Here is a 24,308-nt window from a genome sequence, read left to right as displayed (position 1 = left end):
AGAATGGGCTTTAAGAGCTAAAGGGATTTCCTTCCCGAGGGCCTTATAGGACTCTATAATGGCCAGGCGGATCCATCTGGCTATGGAGTTTTTTGCCGCTTTGTTCCCTTTATTTGGGCCACTGAACTGGATGAACAAGTTGTCGTCCAGCCTCCAGTGGCTTGTCGCATCTATGTAGCCTAGGACTGCTCTCCTAACGTCCAGGCAGCTTAGGGTTTTTTCTTCCTCGTTTTTAGGTTTACTAAAAAATGAGGGGATTATTATGTCTTGGGACCTATGAAAATGTGATACTACTTTTGGCATGAAGGCAGGGTCCGTTTTAAATACTAATTTGGTGTCCGAGGTTTTCAGGAACGGGTGGCGAATGGACAAGGCCTGCAGCTCGCTAACCCGTCTTGCGGAGGTGATAGCTACTAAGAAAATGGTCTTGATAGTAAGCATTTTTATGGGTAGTGCTTCGATCGGCTCGAATGGTACCATTGTCATGGCCCTTAGGGCCCAATTAAGGTTCCAGTCTGGAAAAAGATTTATGGGCCTAGGCCGTAATCTAGTTGCTGCTGCTAGGAACCTGTTGACCCATCTGTTGCCTGCGAACTTTGTGTCACATATGGCGCTAAGGGCTGCGACCTGGACCTTCAGGGTGCTTGGAGAGAGGCCCATCTCTAGGCCCTCCTGCAAGAACTCTAAGATTAGAGGGATGTCCGGGATAGAATCTCCACGATCCCTTCCCTGTCTCCATGAGGAAAACCTTTCTCCAAACTTTCTGGTAGATAAGGTGGGTAGTCTTTTTTCTGCTGGACATTAACGTTTCTACTACTCTCTCTGAGAATCCCTTCTCTTTTAGTGAGGATTCCTCAAGAGCCATGCTGTTAAGTGGAGCTTGTCTAGGCTCGGATGGCTCAGTGGCCCCTGCGATAGAAGATCTGTCCAGGTAGGGAAGATGACTGGGTCCTGGACGCTCAATGTTGCTACAAGACCGAACCAGCTTCTTTTGGGCCAGAAGGGGGTCACCAGGATTAGTGTGCATACCTGGGTTCTGAAATGTTGTAAGACTCTGGGGATCAACGGTATAGGAGGAAAGGCGTACACCAGCCCCTCTCCCCAGTCTTGGCCTAGGGCGTCTATTGCTGTCGGACGATCTCCTGGCCGGAGGGAGAAGAAATTGCTTACTTTGGCATTTTCGCTGGTTGCGAACAGGTCCAATTGTGGGGTCCCCCACTGGTTGATCGGGATTCTGAATGCTTTCAGGGAGAGAGACCATTCTCCTGGGTCTATTTGCCTCCTGCTGAGAAAGCCCGCTTTTTGGTTTAGCGTCCCCTTCAAATGGGTTGCCGTGATCGAGAGGATCCGGCCCTCCGCCCAGTGGAAAATTTTCTGTGCGATGTTTTGCAGAGCAGGAGATCTTGTGCCCCCTTGGTGTCGTATATGGGCGACCGCGGTGATATTGTCTGACAGTATCTTTATATGCTGGTCCCGTAGCGAGTTCCCTAACTGCTGTAGGACCTGCCATACGGCCTGTAGTTCCCTGTAATTTGAGGACTGTTCTTTTGTCCTTTGAGGCCATGGGCCCTGAAAGAACTGGTCCCCCACATGCGCTCCCCATCGCCAGGCGCTTGCATCCATTGTGATGTGAGTGGCTGGGTTTTGTAGCCAATGAACCCCTCTCCGCAGGTTCTCTGGGGATGTCCACCAACGCAGGGATGTTTTCACCATGCTTGGGATGTACATTCTTGTCCCTAGAGAGGACTGCCTTTTGTCCCACGTGGATAGGACTGAGGCTTGCAGGGCTCTGGTGTGAGCCTGGGCCCATGCCACTCCTGGAATGCATGACGTCAAGCTTCCCAGGAGAGACATGGCTTCCCAAATTGTGCATAATCGTCTCCGTAAAAAGGTTTTGACTAGCCGTCGGGTTTTTTGTATTTTCTCCTCGGGTAGGCAGGAGCATTGCGATTCTGAGTCGAGCGTTATACCCAGAAACGTTTTCTGTTTGTCGGGATCTAGGCTGGATTTTTCCCAGTTTATGATCCATCCTAAGGATTGGAGAAGTTCTAGCACTATCCCCAGGTGTTCCGTTGGGAGTTCTCTGGACTCTGCTATTATTAAAATATCGTCCAGGTAGGGTATTATTAGGACCGACTTCTTCCTCAGGTAGGCGGCTACCTCTGCCATAATTTTGGTGAAGATTCTGGGTGCTGAGGAGATCCCGAAGGGCAGGAATCTGAATTGGTGGTGCTCTATTCCTTTGCCCATATCCACTGCGAACCTTAGGTATTTCCGGGACCCCTCGTGGATCGGTACGTGGAAATAAGCATCCTTTAAATCGATGGCTGCCATGTAGGCTCCTTTGGGAATCAACTTTATCGTTGAGGAGATGGACTCCATCTTGAATTTTCTGTATCTGATGCAGGTGTTCAGAGGTTTCAGGTTCACTATCATCCACTGTTTCCCGCAGGGTTTCCTTACTAGGAAGAGCCTGGAATAATGGCCCTGGGTTTCCTCGTTTTGCGGTACGGGGGATATTGCATTTAGTTGTTGCAGGTCCCCAACGCTTTGCCTTAGTAGGTGTAACTGTTGTTTGGAGCCTCCTATGATAATGAATTTTCTTCTGGGGAGGGACACCAGCTCTATCCGGTATCCCTGCTGTAAGATCTTTGGGATCCATGGGCCTTCGGAAATCGCGGCCCCTTGATCCACAGAGCCCCCCAGCCTTGCCCCTACGGGGATGGCGTCAGGGTCTCTGCTTTGGCTCCCCCTGGTGGGGGTTAAAGAGGATGTTCCTTCCTCTGCCCCCCTTGGGGTAGCTCCAGCGGCCTGTCTTGCCCTTGCCTCGGTAGGCCTCTGGCTGTTGCCTTGGGGCCCGGAAGAAGGTCTTCCCTCTCTGTGGCTTTTCTTCCGGGAATCCCTTCTTTTTGTCGGCCGCCTTCTCTAGAATCTTGTCAAGGTCCGGTCCGAACAAAAACTGGCCGTAGAACGGGAGGGCACCTAGCCTATTTTTTGAGGCTAGGTCGCCTGACCACGATTTCAGCCATAACACTCTTCTGGCTGAGTTAGACCGGGCTGTAGCTGTCGCTGAGAGTTTGACAGTCTCGACCGCGGCGTCCGCTAGGAAATTTGTTGCCATACGCAGGCTGTTCCTCGGCGTCTTATTGGTTAGGTATAGCTGTTCTAGCCATACCCCCAGAGTTCGCGCCACACAAGTGGCTGCGATCCCTGGCCTAAGTATGTTTGCCGCTGCCTCCCATGATTTCTTTAGAAGGCCCTCAGCTTTGCGATCCATGGGATCTTTTAACTGTGCGGCGTCCTCAAAGGGCAGGGTCGTTTTCCTGGCTACTTTGGCCACTGGGACGTCTACCTTAGGTACCTCCTCCCAGCTTGTGCAAACTTCCTCCTCGAATGGGTACCTTCTTTTTACCCCTCTAGTGGAGAAGGAGCTTGCGTCTGATTTCCTCCACTCTTTCTGGATTATTTTGGTGATATTCTTGTGGACAGGGAAGGTATGCTTGCGCCTCTCCCGTAGTCCCCCAAATATCTCATCTTGTAGGGTACGTGGTTCTCTGGGCTCTTCCATTTTTAGTGTAGCCCAGACTGACTTAATCAATTCCATTAAGTCGTCCTGATGGAATAAGTATTTTTTGTAGTCCTCCTAATCTGAGGACTCCTCGGCCGCCTGTTCCTCTTGCTCCGACCCGATAGAACTCTCGGAGTCGGAAGGCTCGTCGGGAACATACGCCCTTTTCTGGCGTTTCGCTGGCGGCGCCAGCTGTGACGTTAGGGCTGATCTAACCTCTTCTTTCACCAGCTTCCTAACGTCCTCCTGATTCCTCTTTAACTAGCCTAGCTACGCATGCCTTGCATAGAGGCCTCTGGTACGTAGCTGGCAGTTTTATCCCGCATTCCACGCATTTTCTGAGTTTTGTTCTGGGGGGGGGGATGTCTTTTTTAACCCCCTGACAAATAAAGCATTTTTGCGGGTAAATATGCAATTTTTCCATATACAATACACTGGATATTTGCATTGTATTTTTTGCGGGTAAATATGCAATTTTTCCATATACAATACATTGGATTTTGCATTTTGTATTTTTTGCCACACTGGCTACTTACGGCCGCTGAGGCTGAGGTTTCAGCTGTCTCTGGGGCTGGAGCACTCATTACTATACCGATGCTGCAGACACCCTGCGACCTGTAGTGGTTTGTTCTGGCTTCTCTCAGGTTCCGATTTTTTTTTAATTTTTGCGCTCCTGCGCTAAGCCCCGCCCCCTCCACTCCTGATGCAGACGCGATGACGTCATCGCGCTGGACACATGACGCGGCGCCCCGCCCCCCGCCGTCGAAGGGCTTCCTGGAGCACCGCGCTCTAACTTCTGCAGGGAGGATGAGGGGGACTGAGGCTCCCGCTTTGTACCCCCCATGGGCCGCCGCCGGAGGAACCTGGCCCGAGGGTTACCACCCCATGTGGCTTCCCAGGAGTCGTCTGGCTGGGAAGGGAGGACAGGCTGACCCACTGCCCTCCGATCCGCCCGTGAGTAGGCTTCCGGCTGGCTTCTCCACCAGCCCCTCTCAGAGATCTTGCCTCCTGGCAGGACAGGAAGACACTGAGGAAAGTGGGGAAAACCTCGGACACCAAACTAGTATTTAAAACGGACCCTGCCTTCATGCCAAAAGTAGTATCACATTTTCATAGGTCCCAAGACATAATAATCCCCTCATTTTTTAGTAAACCTAAAAACGAGGAAGAAAAAACCCTAAGCTGCCTGGACGTTAGGAGAGCAGTCCTAGGCTACATAGATGCGACAAGCCACTGGAGACGGGACGACAACCTGTTCATCCAGTTCAGTGGCCCAAATAAAGGGAACAAAGCGGCAAAAAACTCCATAGCCAGATGGATCCGCCTGGCCATCATAGAGTCCTATAAGGCCCTCGGGAAGGAAATCCCTTTAGCTCTTAAAGCCCATTCTACAAGGGCAGTAGCATCCTCATGGGCCGAACATAGCTCAGCTTCGGTCGAGCAGATATGCAAAGCCGCAGTCTGGAAGAAACCCCACATTTGTTAAACACTATAGGGTAAAAGTGCAGCAGGACGAGGACATGGCCTTTGGCCGCAAAGTTCTCTCGGCAGCAATCCCACCCTAGGAAAACTTTAGTTGGTACGTCTCAATTGGTGCTGTCGTGGAGACGACTGGGGGAAAAAATGGATTATACCTACCTGATAATCAGGTTTCCAGGAGTCTCCACGACAGCACCCGTACCTTCCCCCCCCCCCCCTAAATTGATAGAAAAGAAACTATATAATATAAAAAAACATATATATAATATTTTATTTAAAAAAAAAAAACCCCGGTTAGGGGAAAAAATTTAAGTTGAGCTCCTACCCCGGCAATTCGTTAGAATCCACTGAGGAAAGTGGGGAAGGGGGGGGGGGGGGGGGGGGGGAGGGAGCTTTTAACCTCTGTGTGTTCCTGTCCTATCCGGAGGAGGCAATCTCAATTGCTGTTTTCGTGGAGACGACTGGGGGAAAAATTTATTTATTTTTAACTCAAATACTGCAGTAGGAGATGAATGAGTGGTTCCGTCATGGGCTCATGGAAAACGGATTACCAGTAAGTGATCTTGTGTTTTCCTTACACCCATGACAGCACCAGTGAGAGATTAAACTAGATGAATATCTAGGGAGGATTGATAGCCTGAAATAATATTCTACTGAAGGCTAATAACTCAGAGTGAAGAATCCACCAAAAGTACCAGTGAAACTCCAAAACTGACTTATAGCCTTGAAGTATTGGCATTCTCTTTTGATGTTGCAAACGACCAACCAAAACATAGAGGTTTCAAATTACAGAATATAACAGCTTTTTAGACCCACAGAATCCAACTCACCCCCCATTGTACCGTTTTCTCTGTTAAAGCCAGCCAGACGATGGAACACACTTTGATGTTGTTCTTCGGAAGTATGATTTCCAGAAAGGAACACACCATCTGCACAATATTACACCAATATATTGTACTTAGGGTGGATCCAAGCCAAAATTCTAGCTTGAGTTTTCAATGTTAAAGCTAGGAAGATCTGTGAAGATAGCGGATCAAAAATAAATGTTCCAAAGTATAAAAGCATTCTGTAACTATTCCACAGATAAATTCCCCATCGGTGGTAAAATTGTAACCTCCATCAATTTGTCATCTTCTTATGCAATCAGCAGAACAGTCTTACCTCAGATTTCCAAAGTTATTCTTTACCATAGATACCTTATGCCCCTTTTACACAGGCCAAGAATCTCATGATTCACGTTTGTCCGAGCAAACAAGCTTGGGATGTCATCCCCAGCTCGTCCATGTGCGAGCAGGCTGTTGAGAATCGTGCCGTCCTCATTCATTAACTGTACGGTGTTTCAAATTCCTATGCGAAAAACTGAACGATCGGTATTTAAACTGTACAAGTGCCTGCAGACGGCCAGGATGCGGACCTGTGCCCCTGCACAGCTCTGCGGCTCACCCGCTCCCAGCACCTCCCCTGCTGTGATGCGCCGCTGTCGACCAGCCGGCGCATGCGCAGTGTGGAGCCGCCACGTCACCAGTGACATTTCTGTGCGGGCCTCTGCAAGACTCGCACAGAAATAGAACATTTTGTTCGAATTGTTTTCCACGCATGTTTTCACGTGGACAAATCGCGGCTGTGTGCATAGGAATGCATCTAATGCAATGCTATGCAAGCGGGCATAGGCGGAAATTCTGCAGGAAATCCCGCTGTGGAATTTCCACCCTAGTGCAGGAGGCCTTAAACTGAACAATCATTCAGTTTTGCTTTCTTGAACGATTTTCTGAAGGATAATCCTTCTGTGTAAACATGGCATTACTGAAGGTGTGTCGAGGCAAAAGACTTTGTCTACTGTCTTTGCACTGAAGGTCACCTGTCAAAATCAAAGGTCAACAGCCAGCAGCCCAACACAGAGGATATGAGTAAACAGGTCATAGGCAGGGCCTATAGGCTATAAGTCAAAGGCAGAGCTTAGAGTCATAGGCAAAGTTCATCAGCCACAAGCCTACAGGCTAACATGCCTAAGTGAGGCCCAGAGGCCACAAAGCTATAGGCAAAGCCATAAAAGGCTATCATACTATTAAGCAGAATCACTTAGGTTGTAGGTAAATCTATAAAAGGTTATAGGCAGAGACATCAAAGCTATAAAGGATATTATGCTATAGGCAAAGCCACAAGGGGCTATCGGGCCGTAGGCAGATTCATAGGCCCCAAGCAAAGACCATAAAGATCCTTGGTCTGATTGAGAGCACATATAGCCATCACCTTAAATTTTTAATTTATAAAAGGGTTAAGGCAAAAGGCAGAATTCAGTCCCTTGTGTGTGGTAATCCTACTCCCTGGACTGGCTGGAGATCCTCTCAGGAAGTGCCGTGCCCATTTCTTCTCCCAGCTCCTAGTAACCACTGCTCCAATCAGTGATACTAGGCAGCGCCCAGATTAGTACACATATGAAGTCCATCTGATGATGAAAACAAAAACCTCCAGGCCAGGTGCAACAACCAACCCAGGGACTATACCACCACCGAAGGAGAAGAATCCCATGAGGTAAAGAAAAGGGGGCAAAGCATCAGGTGCAGGAGTCAAGAGGACGATTCCAGGCTTAACACTAGGGACAAGTAACCTCTCATGCCGTAGAGTTTTGGGAGTGAAGGCCTACAGTCCGCTATCTTTAGAGGTCTGGAAGAATTCTTGAAAGAGCAACCGCAGCCTTCTCCACCCTGTCTTATAGACAGGAAACAGGAACTGAGGTGAAGGGTGTGCCTGTCTTTAAAGAGATCTGGTAGGTTCCTGGATGGAAGGCGGTTGCTCGCTGCTGTTGGGGGCATAAGAGAAAAAAAAAAAAGCCATTGCATTAAGAAACCATGTTTGAAGTTGGCCAAACTACATGTGGCAGACTGAAAACATGAAAAGTTCTTTGGGCAGAGAAGTCTAAAATTAAACCTTTTTGGCCATCATGGAAAATGCTACATGTGGTGCAAGCCGAACACTTCCGATCACCCCAACAATGCTGTTGCCACAGAGAAGCATGGCGGAGGCAGCATCATGATGCTACAGGGGATGCTTCTCATCGACAAGGCTGGATAGCTGGTTAGGATTGATGGCATTAGGGCAACTCAATGAAAAATCTCTGGCAGATCAACCGGTTGAGTGAGACTTGATGGACGGAGAACCTCCATCCCAGACAATGACATACTGCTAGAGCTACATTGTAGGGGGTAAAAGGGAAGCATTTCAATGTCTTGCAATGACCTAGTCAAAGTATGAAAATTGAGAATGTTGCATGACTTGAAGACTGCTGTAGTCCAACACAACCTAACTCGAAGGAATTGGAGCAGTTTTGCCTGGAAGAACGGGCAAAAATCCTAGACTTGCATCTTTAAAGGTTGCTGCACAAACTACTGACATTGAAGAGGTGAATAATAAACTATGGCAAAGTGGTAGTTGTGCTATTAAAATTTAGTACCCCAAATAAAAATTCAATTTTAATTCCAGGTTGTAATGCAAGAAAAACAGGGTGAATAATTTCACAAGGCCCTGTATATATTATAGGTGGTGAGGGTTTACAGTACTTACCTGGCTGCCATCTTTCGCACTGACCTACTGGTCATCACCATGTCCCACTTCTGAAAGTGTCAGAGACTTAAGACGATCTTGATTTCTTAACCATTTCTCGTTAGAGCCCCAACCTTTATATATTAGCCTAACAAAATGGAAAATACTTATAAAATTTCCTCTAATGAAAGTTAAAAAAAAAAAATTAAAAAAAAAAAATTCCTACTTCAGCTACATAAATCTCCGATGGTTCATATAGCGTTTCTATTGGTCATTCTCTGCACATTCACATCACCCCATTTTTGTATATAAAGCCGTTTTGCCCCAGTGTGACACACAGTTCCGACTTTTGATTCCTTTTCTTGTTAACAGGATGACATGCACAGAGTCATTGACCAGCAATTGATGGACAAACACCAGAAGGAATGGAGCCAGACTGTATATTCCTTCTCCAGTGGCCACCAAATCAAACATTGTGGCAAGGTGACAACTCTGAATCGCACAGAGCGGCCAGGAGAAGAGCCTGTTGGGTCTGAAGGAAGACACCTCTTTTCATTTCTTAAGAAAACAAAATGTTAGCATTAGTCAACTTTTCCAGTGAAATTGCTTTATGAATCATGGCAGACAGCTGTGTAGGGGAAGTCATTCCAATGGCAATCAGCAGAAATGCACAACTTCAAATGATCCATAAAGCCATTTGTGGGTGAGCAAACCCTTAGAATAAAGCCCACAGTCAGAGGTGAGCAGGCATTTGGCTTCTGATAGTTACTAGAAAGTATTCAGCTTGGCGCACTTGCTAAGCGTCTTGAGGTATTTGTATTTATTTCAGATGTATTTTCTATGGTGGAAACATAAAACGTTGTTCAGCGGATGCCGTCCCTGAAGAACACCTTGCACTTTTAGAGCCATCCGTTTCTATTCACTCCATAGCTTCCTTGATAACTGAATTTAGCAGGTATTACCCTTGTAGACCGGTCCTGAGCTGCTCTCAGTGCAAGGAACAGACTCCCTACCTCTGGTCTTCCAGGCAGAGCACAGCACAGCGGAATAGTCCCTACTGTTCCCTACAGCTCACTTACCGAGATGCTCCATGTACACAGAAGCAGAATTTTTATAATGAATATTGCATACAGTTTTGGTTTTATAATATACAGATATAAAGTGTCATATTTTAGTACAAAATTATGCTTTTTATTGTAAACTCTCTGGAATAAAATATTTCTATGATTTTCCATGGACCCTCTGAATACCTTTGTTGAACGTCTTGTCCTCACCAGGTCACAACAAACAGCTTTACCCAACTTCATGCGTTTTTTTTCTTTTTTTATTAGACATCAATAGACACTTTTTTCTAAATTCAGGACCCATATTTCACATTTTTATTAGTTTACTCCTATTTATCAATAAGATGGTACAAAAATTTGGCAGATATTTTTTTCCATTCTATTTTGTTTTTCTTACATAATGGTTCTTAGATCGTAACAAATTACTTGATAGTTCAGGATCCATCCAGCCTTTTATTAAAAACAATATGATCTTCTTGGTTGTCTGTTCTGCACTGGCCAATGGAATAGATGCTTGGTTTTCTGTAGCCTTGTTTTAAATAGTGACAAAAACTAAACAGCAGGGAAGCAAATTAACAGCACGGCCCCGTGAATCTTACCCCTAAACAGGCAGGGCCGAAAACCAGACGCAAGCCGAGGTTAAGATGCCAACTGTCCTAAATCTTTAAAAATTTGATCAGTTCATATTCATCACGTGTCATGACAGATTGGCGATCAGAAGGCAAAAGCCAAAGCAAGAGGAAGGAGGCATGGCTGGTTAACGCAATATACAGTATATACAGACTCTTGTTAATCAGTCCAAGGGGTAGGCACTGCAACTGTCCTTTCCTAGCAGACGCTCCAGAAGAGCAGGAGTGACAAGGGGATGACAATGATCCACAACACCTTGTTGGCACGTCGATAAAAAGGTGCCAGCGCCTCTCAATAGAAAACCTTGAGAAAATTCTTAAATTAAACAGCACAAAACTGAGAAAATGCCCCAACCCCTGAAAGCTGGGCACTGCCCGTGGTACAGTTACTCTTCGTCTCAGGAACGAATGTCCAGATTTAGTACGGCCTCTGTGCTGTGCTGGCACCTAGCAGCATCTCTTCTTCCTTTTACTGTTTTTAGTTAATTTCACCACATCATTCTGTTGCTGTTGTTGCTGCTTTGCCAAGTTTTCTTTCTTTGCTCGGAGGACTAGCTCAGTAATACAATTAAACATCTAGAAAATAAAGAAAAGCCGATAAAGGCTCAAAATATAAAACGAACACCGATAAGAAGTTATAGTCCTGACACATACACATATACTAAACGTCTCTCAATAGAGGTTTTTAAACCCTTTCATTATTAGTACATTAATAAAATTCCCCATAGCCTGATTGACACATTGCAGCTTTCTTGGAAAAAGGCAACAAGTTATATAGCCTTAGACAGCTGCCATGTATAAACTGAATGTTCAGGAACTGCAATATTTAAAGGAGTATTCCCATATTGGCCAAACATGGGCACGACGGAACACCCTTATGTACGACCGTGCCAGACAGAAGGTAACAGCAGAGCGTGGCTGGGTGGTTTCCACAACTCTTGTAGAAGTGAACGGGAGGCATGCAAACAGCATAACACTGAGCTGCGCCGTTTCTGTACCTCCCATTATGGAAATATTACGGCACATTCAACCATGTCGCCAATTCCTGGCCACCATATACGGCAGTGTTAGGGACAGTGAAGGCCACAACTTGAGATGGTGCAAGTCACACCTCTGGGACCTGCACCTATCAGGCTTTTATAGCATTAGCCAGTGGATAGGCTACAAATGTTGAGTTGGGAATACCTCTTTAGGGTGCTCTGGTCTGCAGGTACTTAGTCTTAAAGTGAATGTCCACTTTTAAATGCCATTCTACTGCAAGCTCCCCCTCATGGTGGCTGATAACCAAAAAATTAAGTCTGATGAAAATTGAGAAAGTTGGACATTTACAGGAAAGTATTATTTTCTTCATTCCAGGAACAAGTTGCTTTGCGTGTTGATCACACTGCAGCACATGTCTTCGAGTAACTGCCAAGCAAGCAAGTCCACCAGGAATGAAGGCCTTGTGTGTGGTCCAAATTATTCATTCATTACACGAGGCTTGGAAATCTTATGCCCAGCTAAGTTATTATAATGTAATATAAGGCCACTCTCAGTGTCGGTAAAACGGCGTGACTTAGATCACAATGCTTTTTCGCCGTTTTCGGACGCAGGCTACTGCCTCTGACAGTGGGTTTTAACGCACCCCATCATTCTGATGGACGATGAAGTGCGTTAATCGCGGGAAAATGGAGCAGACAGTGCTTGAAAATCCCTGGGCTTTCAAACGCATGTCTGCAAGGCCCCAGTGAAATCAATGGGAGCGTTATACCGTGACGCTTAGAACGCTGCAGTAAAAAAAAATATTGCATGTGAGAGTGCCCTTATTCTTTAGCATCCTGAGGATACATGGGCTGACTGACCGTATGTAGCCAAACCATGCCCACCTGCAACGGCCACACAATCTTGCTGTTATGACAGTGCAGCCATTGGCCTGGTCACATACGGCCAAACCGTGCGCCTCCTCAGTCTGAATGCTTATTAATAAAAGCTAAAATCTGGAGGTTCTGTAGATGAAGTACCCAACGTATAAAAGACCGGTGATATCGAAAAGCTTGCTCTTTCCCCAGCAAATCCAATTGAAAGCACAGATCGACTGACTAAAACAGAATAATCAGAGACATTAATACATGCTGATAATACAGACCTCCTCAACGTTGAGGTTTTCTTTGGCGCTAGTCTCAAACAGCTGAATGTCCATCTGCGCAGCAAATTTATAGGCATCTTCTGTTTCCACCACTTTCCGCTCAGGGTCATCATTCTTATTTCCAACTTTGAAAGGGCAAAAACAAAAAATTTAAAGTCACATGTTTAGAAATTGGGAACAATATCTCTCAAGTCGTATCCAAGGAAGAGAACTTCTCACCTAATATCCGGCAGACGTCGTCACAGTTCTGGTTTATTTCATGTAGCCATCTTTTTACATTTACAAAAGACTCCGCACTTGTAACGTCATAAACAACAATGACGCCGTGCGTCCCTCTGTAGTACCTGCAAGACACATGACAAGGGAACGGTAGACGGCTTTCATCTTAGAAGACTTTCAGCACATCAGAAATGGTCAGCAAAGTTTCCAACATGTGTAGAAGCTGCAGCTGGAATCTACGTGGCTTAGTTATACATGTATGTGATATATGAATGAGTGCTGCAGGTTATTGGAGGGGCGCTTCTGCCTGAAAGCAGCATGCGGAGAGGACAGCATGGAGTAGGAGACAGGTTCCCTTTAAAAAGTACATGGACTGTCACTTCGGAGCGCTCCTGCTCTGTTGGCAGTTTTCGCCTCCCAGCTCTATATGGAGCCGTAAACAACTGACGGAGAAGGAGCGCTCCTAAGTGATAGAGCATAAACTATTTAAGCACATTACATCCCATGGGACGGTCAACAGGCATTGTTCTTCACACTCGTACAAGTATATAAACATGTTCTATGTACAAGCCTTCTGCACAAATGAGGCCCAACCGGGGCTGAAGGGAGAATGACTGCAGGAAGGTTTGTAAAGCGACGATATCTTCCGGATATCTTATGGTTGTTACTGAATGCCAAGACCATATTTACACGGGCAAGTGTGATATCTGTCTGAGAAACACAAACCTATATCACACTTGTAAACCTGCAGTGTTTTTCTGCAATGAGTTTTGCAAGAAAAACATCACATCGCAATTTTCAAGAGCAAAAAAAAAAAAAAAATTTCAAAAACTGTATGTTGTTCCAATAGAAAAACTAGAATATTGCAATGCATTTGCATGAAAATTGCAAGTGTGATATTTTTTTGCTCTCATAGGAAAAAACAGGCAGTTCCGGAGCAGAATCACCTAATAGTAGCACATAGTGCAAGATCGAAAAATCATATCAGTGCAAGCAAAAAAAAAAACAACCTCAAGTTAGCCCATTGAAACCAGTGTGTTATTTTACTGTGCAAGTCCCCCCTATATCGCAAATCAGACGGAACTCGCACTGGGGAAAAAAAAACGTTCATGTAAATACACCCTAATTCAGAGGTAACCAAAGCTACAAGAACAATGCATCACTGAGGGGGAAGGGAGGACTACAGCTATTTCAGGTCTTTATCCGCTGGATTAGGCTAATGAAAGGATGCAGAAATTTATAGTAATTCCACTGTGACTACTAAATCTGTGAACTACCAGAAGTAGTCAATTTAGAACATGGAAAAAATATGTATCAAAAAAGGAACATATATGTTGATAACCAGACTACTGAAAGAAAGGCAACATAAAGGAGATTAGATTACCAACATCAGAGAACCAGAGGAGTTGATCTCTGTACAGCACTACAGCTAGGTCAACTACACATGGACCATTTAAATTCCGCATGTGGGTTCCCACAGCAGAATCTGGCTCTGACCCCAGCCGGCGACAGTGCGTACCTACAAACTCCGTATTGTGGATGACCCCGGACGCTCACCATATGTCATGCGCAGAACATATTTTTAAAAATGTTTGTATTTCTGTTGCCAGGTGACTGCAGACATTGCGGATGGGCTGAGGGTCAGATGGCCTCCATTGACTTCAATGGGAGGACGTCCGCATGGAGTTAGCAGCAAAATAGAGCATGCTGTGATCTTTTCCTCCGCTCGCGGAATACGCAATTCCTTTCTGCAAGTGTGAAGGAAAAAGTGATTTTACATACCTTTCAATGCATGCGATTTGCTGTGGATCTTCCGTGCGGAGGCCAATCGCAAATTTTGCCGCATGAAGCCGGCCAAGCAACAATTCAATATATAGAGTATTGAAAAGCTCTGACCCCCGATGTGCCAACTAACCTAGGAAGCCGATCACGGGGCAAAAAAACAACATTGTTGGCTCACAGAATAAACTTACGTTGATGTTATGGTCCGGAATCGCTCCTGCCCCGCAGTGTCCCAAATCTGGAGTTTTACTTTCTCCCCATTAATTTCAACTGTCCTGATTTTAAAATCCACTCCGATTGTTGTGATGTAGCTGCCTGTAAAACATAAGTGGAACTGAAGGGGTTTCTTGCATATGAAAATCCACTGTTCTTCGCTATGGACTAATGAGTTCTACATACCTGAAAAGGTGTTATCAGCAAACCTAAGGAGTAAACTACTCTTCCCGACACCTAAGAGAAGTAAAGAAATTGTTACTTTTTTGCCATAAATACAAAACCCCATACAATGTGCATATAAAACATCAGTACAGGACCCTGTTAATAGTCTGTGGGGCGCGGCTGGTATCATCCTATGGCAGATCCCAAAGAAGTGGCTTACACAGAAATAAAGATTGCAAGCAGAGGCTAACGGGCTGCGGACATGTAGCTTCCTGCCAGCGTTATGGAGATGGCTGTATGAGAGGTGATGTACAAGATCAGTGTGCAGAGCAGCAAGGTACTGCTGCAACCACTATGGAGGAGGGTGGAAGCACTACCGGCCACCACTATGGGGTCAGGGCAGCTGCAGTGAGTTTGCCATCTGCTTTATGTCCTCTCCTAGATCTTCGTTGGATATTTGTTTCCAAACTTCCCATAAAAAAACTGCTGCTGTAACTAGACAGATATGTTGTGACAAGATGACCACTAGCCTACAGATCACCACCGCAGGGCACTGTTTCCATAGTAAAGATGGTGCTAAAGGAACATGAAAAATATGTTCTGACACTAGGAAGTATCTCACACATTGCTTTACGGTATTCCTATACAGAGTAGCATCTAATGAAACATAACCACAACAAGCATTTCACACTCAAAGCTGAGCAGGTAAAAGCTTCTGTACTTTGGGGAATGCCATTTAAAAATAATATTTGCTTTTTATTGAACATTTTACAGGTATTAGTGTAACTTGACGCCACCGGAAGTAGTGGTGGAGCCAAGATTCAGTGAGTTTAACAGGTGGTTGATGCCCCGTTTGTGATTGGGTGGCCGCCTGTCTCCCTGTGCTGCCTCTCACAGGTCCTGTAGGCGTCGCAGCCCTACCTGCAGTGCTGATTGTGATGCCCTGCACTCCGTTTTTACTTCTCCTTCCATGCTACTTGTACTCCGTCGTCAGCGCTGGCAGCCTGCGTTCGGCATTTAGGTGCGCTTGTAACGCTCCCTCTGGTGAGAGTGTGGTGGCTGCGTTGTGGCCCCTCACACCTGCCGGTCGGCATTTATGTGCGTTGGCTGTGCATGAAGGACAGAGCCGCCGTTGGGCAATTCTGAGTGGTGCTCTATCACATCTCAGCGCTGGCTGTTCAGGAAGGTCGCAGCCCAGCAGACTACACTCTGGAGAGGTGGTTAGCAGGGGCCGGGAGCGCAATGTCAAGAGTGGACCTTGTTTCCCGCAGCGGCGCCGGGGGAAAGGGGAAGGCACAGTCTAAGGAGCTGAGCTCATTGCCGACAGCGGCGCCGGGGTGCATGTTCAGTGGGAAGCGTGTGCATGGATTTTTGCCTATGCTGGCGACTTACAGATTACTTTTCCTAATAGCCTTACATTCTTTGCAAGCAAAAAAGTATGCAGATGCTGCTGCTAGGACCTTCTTAACTTTAGCCAATCAGAAGCTAGGGGTGTGACGGGCATGACCCTGTCAAAACCCTAGCTTCTGGTGGCGTCAAGATACACTAATACCCATTTTACAGATACAATATTCAAAAATTCATAACCCTTTTTTGTGACAAATCTACAAAGTGGGTTCTTTTTTGTGGGACAAGTTCTGTTCTTCAATGGTACCATTTAACATGCCACATAAATGTATAGGAAAATGTAGACATTTCTCAGTGGGCCAAAACAGGAAAAACAGATTGGGGAGGGGGAGAATTTTTACAATGCAGCAAAAATGACAACTTTATTCTGCAGGGCAGTACAGTTACAGCGATACCAAATGTCTACAGTTTATTACGTAGTACTTCTTAAATACTTAAGAAGAATTGCTTTCTGTCACCATCTTTTGACCAGTTTTATTTTTCCATTGATGTAGTTGTGCAAGGACTCTGTTTTTGCAGGCCATCAGTTTTTAATGGAACCATTTTGGGGCACAAATGACTTTCTGGTAGCTTTTTATTGGTTTTTCTTCTTGAGGACAGTAGAAAAAAATGTTGTAAAAAAATTTTGTAAAAAATATCACAATTCTGGCCTCCCGTAGTTTTTCCTGACAGCGCTCACTGTGTGGGATTAGTAATGCAACATTGAAATAAATTGGACATTTACAGATGCAGCAATACCAATTTTTATGAGATTTTTTTGCAAATCATAATTATAGAAAGACGATAGTCCTCACATTGTTCTATAAAATGTAAGATATGAAGTAGACATTCTGCAGAACTGTTAGGCCTCATGTCCACTAGATGCACCATGGGTCACCATTAATTTGATTTTTATTGCTTGCGGGAGATCATAAGCAAGGAGTTGAATGGAGCCCATCCGCGCATGATCAGCGGTTAAATGGAGCATGCTTCGTTATTTTATTTCCACGCATGAAATCCATGAATCGAATTAAATCACATCCGTGGGTGCTAAAGTCAATTCTATTGACCGCGGATGACCAATGATTCCCTATTGGCAAATTTGACTGCGGATCTCACCTGTGAAAAAACGCGCAGATTTGCTAATTCTATTTTTTTTTAGTGGACAGGCTTATGCCTCATGTCCATGACACATGGGGTTTTTCATGCAGATTTCGGCAGTGGATGCCCTGCGAGTCATTAATAAAGTGATTCTTTTATTGCTAGTGGGAGATCGCGGATTGCGTTCTTTCCCCACACAGATGCACTGCGGAAAAAATCTGCAACCCCCCCCCCCCAGCCTTTTTACTGCGGATTTTATTTATAAAATCCGCACGTGGCCCCCGCACGGGAGATCGGTGCCTCTTGCTGCCCATAGGGATGCATTAGCATCCGTAGGGCAGCTAGAAGCATGTGGATGGGATTTCTTCCCGGCATGCGGGTCGCATGCATGGGAAGAAATCGCAGCACGCTTCATTTTGCGGCGGGTCTCCCGTACGGACGTCTCCCACTGAAGCCTATGGAAGCTGTCTGCATCCGCGGCACAGCCGTAGATACGTGTGAAAGCAGGAGTTAAAAAAAAAAAAAAAGGGCTGTTCACGGCGCTTGCGCGCTGCCGACGTGCCGAGCACATCCGCCGGCCGGTAGAGGAAGTTGTGGCCTGCATGTCAGAATCGCACAGCGTCCGGAGAGGTAAGTATAATGTATTTTCCCTCTCCAAAGCCGCAGGCACGCACGGATACCACTGCGGGTTTCCGCAGTGAAATCCGTGCGTGCAAGTGGACACGAGGCCTAAGGCCCAATGTCCACATGCGGATTTTAATTATAAAATCCACGCGCGTCTTCTGCGCGAGAGAGCCGAACCTCTTGCCGCCCATAGGGATGAATTAGCATCCGCACAGCAAGTAAGAGCATGTGGATGTGATTTTTTTTTTCTCCCGCGTGTGGATCGCACATGCAGGAAGAAATCGCAGCATGCTCCATTTTCCTGCGGATCCTGCAGGGATGGCTTCCATTGAAGTCAATGGAAGATGTCCCCGCCGCGGCACACCCATAGCTGACACTGTGGCTGTGATGTGCTGTGGATCTGCAGGAAAGCAGGGGATTCAAAAACAAAAAAGAAAGCACTGAGTATGCGTCGACTGAAACTCCCGGACGCATCCACCGTGCTGAAAAAAGAAGATCCAGCCGACTCAGAGGAGACCCGCGCTGGATCCAGAGAGGTAAGAAGCTGTCTTTTCCCTCTCCATGGCCGCGGGCACGCACGGGTACCGCTGCGGGATTCAGTAGTGGAATCCGTGCGTGCAAGTGGACATTTAAAATCAAATCCGCAGCTGTTAAATGAAGAGCGGATGCTCCATGCTTCTCTATGGGCGGCTTGAACCGCAGATCACCCGCGCAGATTCTGCAAATCAAATCCATCAATGGGCCTTAAAGACATAGGTCAGCAGATAACAGATAAGGAGGTTACCCATACAATGCTGGCTTGATCGTGCAGGTTGTACAGGGTAAACAAGAGAATCTAACTGAACATGGAGTAAACTTTTTTTTACATTTTTATTTTTTGATGTGATGACTGGGAAAAAGTTTTTAAATTACGTTTTTTGTAATACTTAAAAATTCTTTTATTTACTTTTTGGTACTCAGAGGACTTGAGCTTGCAATCATTTGAACGCTTACACAATATAGTGCAGTACTATGTTGCCATAACACGCAGACGGTAGCCCCGTGGTCTCATTGCAGGGGCCCATTCAAGTCATCTCAATCCATAAAACGCTGAAGCAAAACAGTTTTCCTACTGCAGGGGTGTCAAACTAATTTTCACTGAGGGTCACATAAACATGTGAGTCTGACTAGAAAGTGAGTTTATCCCCCCAAGTCGATCTGAGCCGGTCAGAACTGAGATCACATGACCATCTGAGGAAAAAGAGGCCGGGAGCTTCAGACAGAAAGTAACTAACCGAGGCAACACTAGCCCAACTCATATATACTGGGGGATAGCTACATCATTAATGACACTTTAGTATTAATAACCCGTGAGTAAGCTTCTACAGACATCAGAAGAAAAAAAAAACAGTTTGATTTAAAGGGGTATTACCAAAACAAGTTCTCTACCGGCAGGGGTGATCGGAGAGGGTCTCCTGCTGATCTCGAGAAAGGGAATGTTGCTTCTTCCCCAGCAGCAAGCCACTGAGCATGTGGAGTCAGCGCTTCATTCACCTCAACGGGAGCGACGGAAACACCCAATCGGCTGCCGCTAGTTATTCTGGTAAAACCCCTTAAACCCCCCCCAAAAAAGAGCAGAAAGGAACCAGACTGGCATCAGCGGAGGTGCAGAGGGATTGTGTATTGGCACAGCCATCAATGATCGTTCCGCAGTACACGGAGACCAAAACTAGACTCAAGAGCAAGTCAAGTTATACATTTCATCAAGACAGAGCTCCATCTTGGAATCTACACAACGTATGGAAAGTGTATAAATATATATAAAAACAGAGACAACTTATCTAGACAAGCGGGCAGACATATGAGGGACCGTAAGCATCTACAAGTAGTTTGCCAATGGAAAACAAAACGGCGCATCGGGGACGACCCCACTGCTAGACGGAAGCGGGGAGATCACTGTCTTCATATTGTAGCTACAAGTTCCAATGGCTACAACACTGACTTTCCACAAGGATGGAGAGGGCAGGTATAGAGCGGACAGTCTGATCACTCGGTAGCCTTCTACTAGGCCAGATATTCTATACCGGTTAGGAGCTCCATTTCTTTTTTTGAGACCAATGTTTCCCGGTGAACACGCAATGAGCATATCACACACACCGGGGAATAACAACCACTGGGAGATACTGAAGCGTCAGTCTGGGTAAGGAATAACTACAAATACAGGGCGATTCAAAAAGAATGGCGCAAGAGTGAAGCTGATATATTCACACTGACAAACAGCAGACAGACCACTCTCAGTTGTAATGCCCTTTACAGATGTCCGATGGGCGCCAATGGTGACCAGAGGTCACATCCGTAGTAGTTCGTCCCAGCATATCCTCGATTCCACTGCTCTTGTGATTTGCGTTGTTTTAGGTCGTCTAGTGTCCTCATCAGCACCTGCATTGAATGTCCATAAAGGGCAGTAACCACTAACCATTTAGGCCGGTGGCAGAATCGTACCACGTACTACTGGGTACACACGGGGCAATGCAAGGTTTCAATGGGAAACCCTCTACGATCCTCTGCCGCGTCGGAGGATCACTGCTTCCCTGAAGTGATACAAGGTGGCATCCGCAAGGGCATCGCATGCTGGCGAGTGCGATATTGGGCCATCGAAACGGCACAATACTGGGCTGTTTCAATGGGGAAAACCGCACCCCTCACCGTATAATGCTGTGCCAGCCCCATTGAAATGGGTGATGTGAAGGCACGCCCAATGATAGAACATGCGGTGATTTTCCCCCCGCACCGTTCATGTGTATGACCCCATTCAAAAGGGTTCTTTTTTGTGACCAATATTTGTGTCACATTTGGGCGTCTCACAACACACAGATCTGGCACAACTTTCTTGGCCGTGTGAAAACGACCTGAGGGCTGCAGGGATGTCCGCGTTCGGATACGTTCACCTGTGGTGAATTTTGGTGCCGATCAACACCAAGTTTTCCGGCTGTGGATTATAATGCAGGTCCGAGTCAAAATCGCCAAATTGCATGGATTTTGCTATGGATTTCCGGGAACCCCATTCCTCTGCGTTGTAGGTGGATTCTCATCAGACCTGATGTCAATTTTGCGGTGTGATCCAAACCAAAACTTGTGTCAAACCCAGAATCATGGTCCGACAACGAGCATGTCAGTGGATGCTGGTGCCCTCCATGTACGCTGGCGGAGTATCCGCTCTCTACTTCCAGCCGGTAGCGATCAGCTGCACACTACCCGTTTATATAGGGAGGTGTGCAGCCAACCAGAGGGCATGTATAAGCTCACCTAAACACGACTGGCTGATGAACGAGCGGTGGTCCTTCTGTGCGGCCCAATGGTTGGCCGAATGTGTGTTCGTAGGAACATTTCGGCCAGAAAACACTTATTTTCGCTTTTATTAGGTGTGGCTCAACCCCGCCTGACCAACAGGCAGCTGACAAGAGACCGCTGTCCTACACAATCAGGGCGTCACGGGCCGTCCGCCACCAAAAGTAGCTCCACCAGAATGTCTCCTACACAAGTACCAGCTGAGGGTCCTCATGAGCGGAGATGCAGGTTTGTTCACTTGGTAGGAAATTATCCATTAGGAAGTCAAGAAGACTCCGTAAGAAGACCCTTTCATGCCGCTGAGAAAGTCATGCGAGACAAACAAGTTTTGCGTGAATATGAACGCCATTCTTCTGAATGTAGTCCTATACACAAGTGATTGTGTGCTGCATCGCGGGAAAAATAATGGTGGCGCGGTCTAACTTTTTACATTCCTCGGAACGGATCGCCCATTGTTTCCAATAGAGTTGTAAGTGTCATGGCAAGGCGTGTAATGCGCGCACCACCAGTGTGATGCAAGGCTGAAAACAATGGGAAACACTTGCCGATCCTCCGATGTGGCTGAAACCCGTTAGAGGGGATCGCTAATTCCCAGAAGTGATGGGAAGTAGAAGCGCACAACAGTGTGTGTGAAGGTACTATTAACCTGCAGCGGTGTGTGTGAAGGTACTATTAACCTGCAGCGGTGTGTGTGAAGGTACTATTAACCTGCAGCGGTGTAAGAGAACCGTCACCGGCTAGAAGCACCATAATGTTATGGTTCTTAAGAGTTTAGGTGACGTGGAGCCTCTTACCATACTCACCCGGTGCCCCGCGATGGCCGTGGCAAAGTCAGGCCCGCACAGCAAGCTCTGCCTAAGGCTTTACCCAAACTCCCATCTATCTCTGATAGCTCGGATCAGCGCAGGAACGGGGCGCCCGGTGAGTATGAAACCGCTCCCTGGACTCCCTGTTCCCTCACCTTTGAGCCCCACACCGTTCATACAGGTCAAAAGTGATGACAGCGCCCCTTTAAGGAACAGAACTGTATAATTCAGATCAACTGAAGTAAACCTGAGAAGGACATCATGGATGACCGAGCCCCGAGTGACTGGGTATAGCGCTACATCACCTGTGCCAGACGGACACTGCCGCGCCAACTACAACCCTAACGTCATTCTGCGTAGCAAGCGCCCTTACCCAGAGCTTATCGTGCCCTTACCCACAGAACTGCCCCCTGACAGACTGGCATCCAATTGAAAGTCTGGTGCCCCAATATCATAGCGGGAAAATACAGACTCTGGCCCCGGGCATAGCAACTAATAACCGGAGCCAAACCAATCATCCACCATTTGTAATGAGCAGATCCAATGCCTTCTGATCTCAGACAACCGGTACATGCGCCGCTCTCCGAGACCGGGCCGTCCTTCCCGCTGCCGGGGCTTCAGGCTTCTTAATGGCATATTTAGGATTTCTGGCTGGCACAGACCGGGCACCCCACTGGTGAATCAGACCCCGGGCGCCCCACGGGTAATTCAGAGGCCATACAACTATTATAACACTTCCCAGAAGAGACAGAGAAGGCAAAGTCCTCCGCACTCACACAGGGCAGCTCAGCCTGTCCCCGGCAGTGATCACAGAGCGCCGCACATCATCTGACATGGTGCGGTACTCCCAGCAGCAGCGGCTGTCATCGGAGAGACAGGGGAGCTGCGCCGGTATACAGCCGGGATCAGCTCCGGTCATGGCATTAGAGCTGCCGGCTCCCCGGTACTGACCCCACAGGCCTCTCCCTGCAGCCTCCCCACCCCTCGCACCCATCCTCACCGCTGTCTCCGATAATCAGCAGCTTGAAGAGATGGTCATAATCCCGGGCCATGTTGGCGGCCTGTGCAGCTGGTGGGCCGGCTCCCGGGATCCCCGCGTTTCGTTCCGACCGAATCCGCTTCCCGGACAAACAGCCGGAAGTGACAGCGAATCCGTGGCATGTGCGCGTGCGCAAGCCACGCCCACGGCAGCCCCACCTGAGCGCGCGCCCGGGGCGTCTCCCTCCAGCGCGCGGCTCTCTGGTGGCCGAGCGCGACTACGGCGACGCCATTTTGACTAAACACATGAACTTCCCGCTGTTAACTCGCAGCAAGTCCTGCAGGGGGCGCAATTCACAAGAGGAAACGCAATGATTTATGTGGCCGAAGAATTATAGCCCTGTGAAGTCATACATGTATGCTGTACGGCGGGAGCGCAATGCCAACTGCTCCCCTCAGAGAGGAGGCGCCACAGAGCCGCCCGGTTACATGTCAGGCTGGGCTTGATACTCTCCCTTTGCTATCGAGATCAAAAAGGTCTCCTAAACGCCCCCTGCGGCCGGTTCACACGAGCAGATGTGTATTTGCACTGCGTCTTTGCGTTGCGGCTGCGGTTTTCACGGTACTTTTAGCGCACGCAATAAAGCTCGGGCCAGGGACCAAAACGTGGAGATGCCTCATTAGGTTCATGGTTCTATTTCACTGAAGGAAAACAGAACATGCGTATTTTTTGGTACGACAGAATTGCGCATGCAAAGGACGCGCTTGCGAGCGAACCTATTCACATCAAGGGTTTCTATTCACTGCACATTGTGTACGCAAATACAGCCGTGTGAATCCCGTCTACAGCCCTCACACAGGCGCTATTTACCATGATCAGCACCGCGCTAATTGCCGTACAACACTCCCATTATTTTCAATGGGAGCCGCCCAATCGCAGCTATTTTCGAGCGGTGTCCTTTCTATTTTTGAGCGTTTGGTGCTCCCCATCAATAAAGAGTGCAAACAGCCGAAAACTAAAGTAAAATGCGGCAAACCCCCCACGATTTAAATGGCAGAGCTCACCGCAACGCATGTGTGAAGGAGGCCTACGGGTCTCTACACAGGACGACAGCCGGGCGCTTACGTTCCCAACGGCTATAGCTCCTCCGCTCTCACCGCGGAGCGATAATCTCGTAAGTGAATGGAGGCAGAGATCGCTAACAGCCGCCTCCACTCACACTGAACAGGCCGTTGTTGGTAGATGACTGACTGCCTGTTCACTCAAGTGATCGTCATGTGATTATTATGCCTGTATAAGCT

The 24,308-nt window shown here is 47.2% G+C and overlaps 2 protein-coding genes across 3 annotated transcripts in view; one reads left to right on the top strand and one right to left on the bottom strand.

The window, feature by feature from the left end:
* Positions 1-9,819, top strand: part of BICDL1 (BICD family like cargo adaptor 1) — a 74,497-nt gene extending 64,678 nt beyond the window's left edge. The window contains exon 11 of one of the 2 annotated variants that reach the window (XR_010792841.1): positions 8,960-9,022. Coding sequence is in view for 1 of the 2 variants with exons in the window: in XM_066603662.1 (XP_066459759.1) it covers positions 8,960-9,166 (207 nt within the window). In the remaining variant the exon portion in view is untranslated. Of the gene's footprint in view, positions 1-8,959 lie in introns of both variants that reach the window. The other variant, XM_066603662.1, reaches the window with a different exon arrangement.
* A 133-nt stretch (positions 9,820-9,952) lies between these two features.
* RAB35 (RAB35, member RAS oncogene family) lies at positions 9,953-23,197 on the bottom strand. The gene is made up of 6 exons (XM_066603663.1): positions 23,029-23,197; positions 14,806-14,856; positions 14,598-14,721; positions 12,625-12,749; positions 12,406-12,530; positions 9,953-10,856 (listed from the first exon to the last, which is right to left on the bottom strand). The coding sequence occupies exons 1-6, from the start codon at positions 23,078-23,080 to the stop codon at positions 10,728-10,730; spliced, it is 606 nt and encodes a 201-aa protein (XP_066459760.1). The 5' UTR covers positions 23,081-23,197; the 3' UTR covers positions 9,953-10,727.
* Positions 23,198-24,308: the final 1,111 nt, after the last annotated feature.

Source organism: Eleutherodactylus coqui, chromosome 5, assembly GCF_035609145.1.
Source record: "Eleutherodactylus coqui strain aEleCoq1 chromosome 5, aEleCoq1.hap1, whole genome shotgun sequence".
Lineage (NCBI taxonomy): Eukaryota > Metazoa > Chordata > Amphibia > Anura > Eleutherodactylidae > Eleutherodactylus > Eleutherodactylus coqui.
The sequence above is the reverse complement of the archived record's forward strand: the minus strand, read 5'-3'. Positions and strand labels throughout refer to the sequence as shown.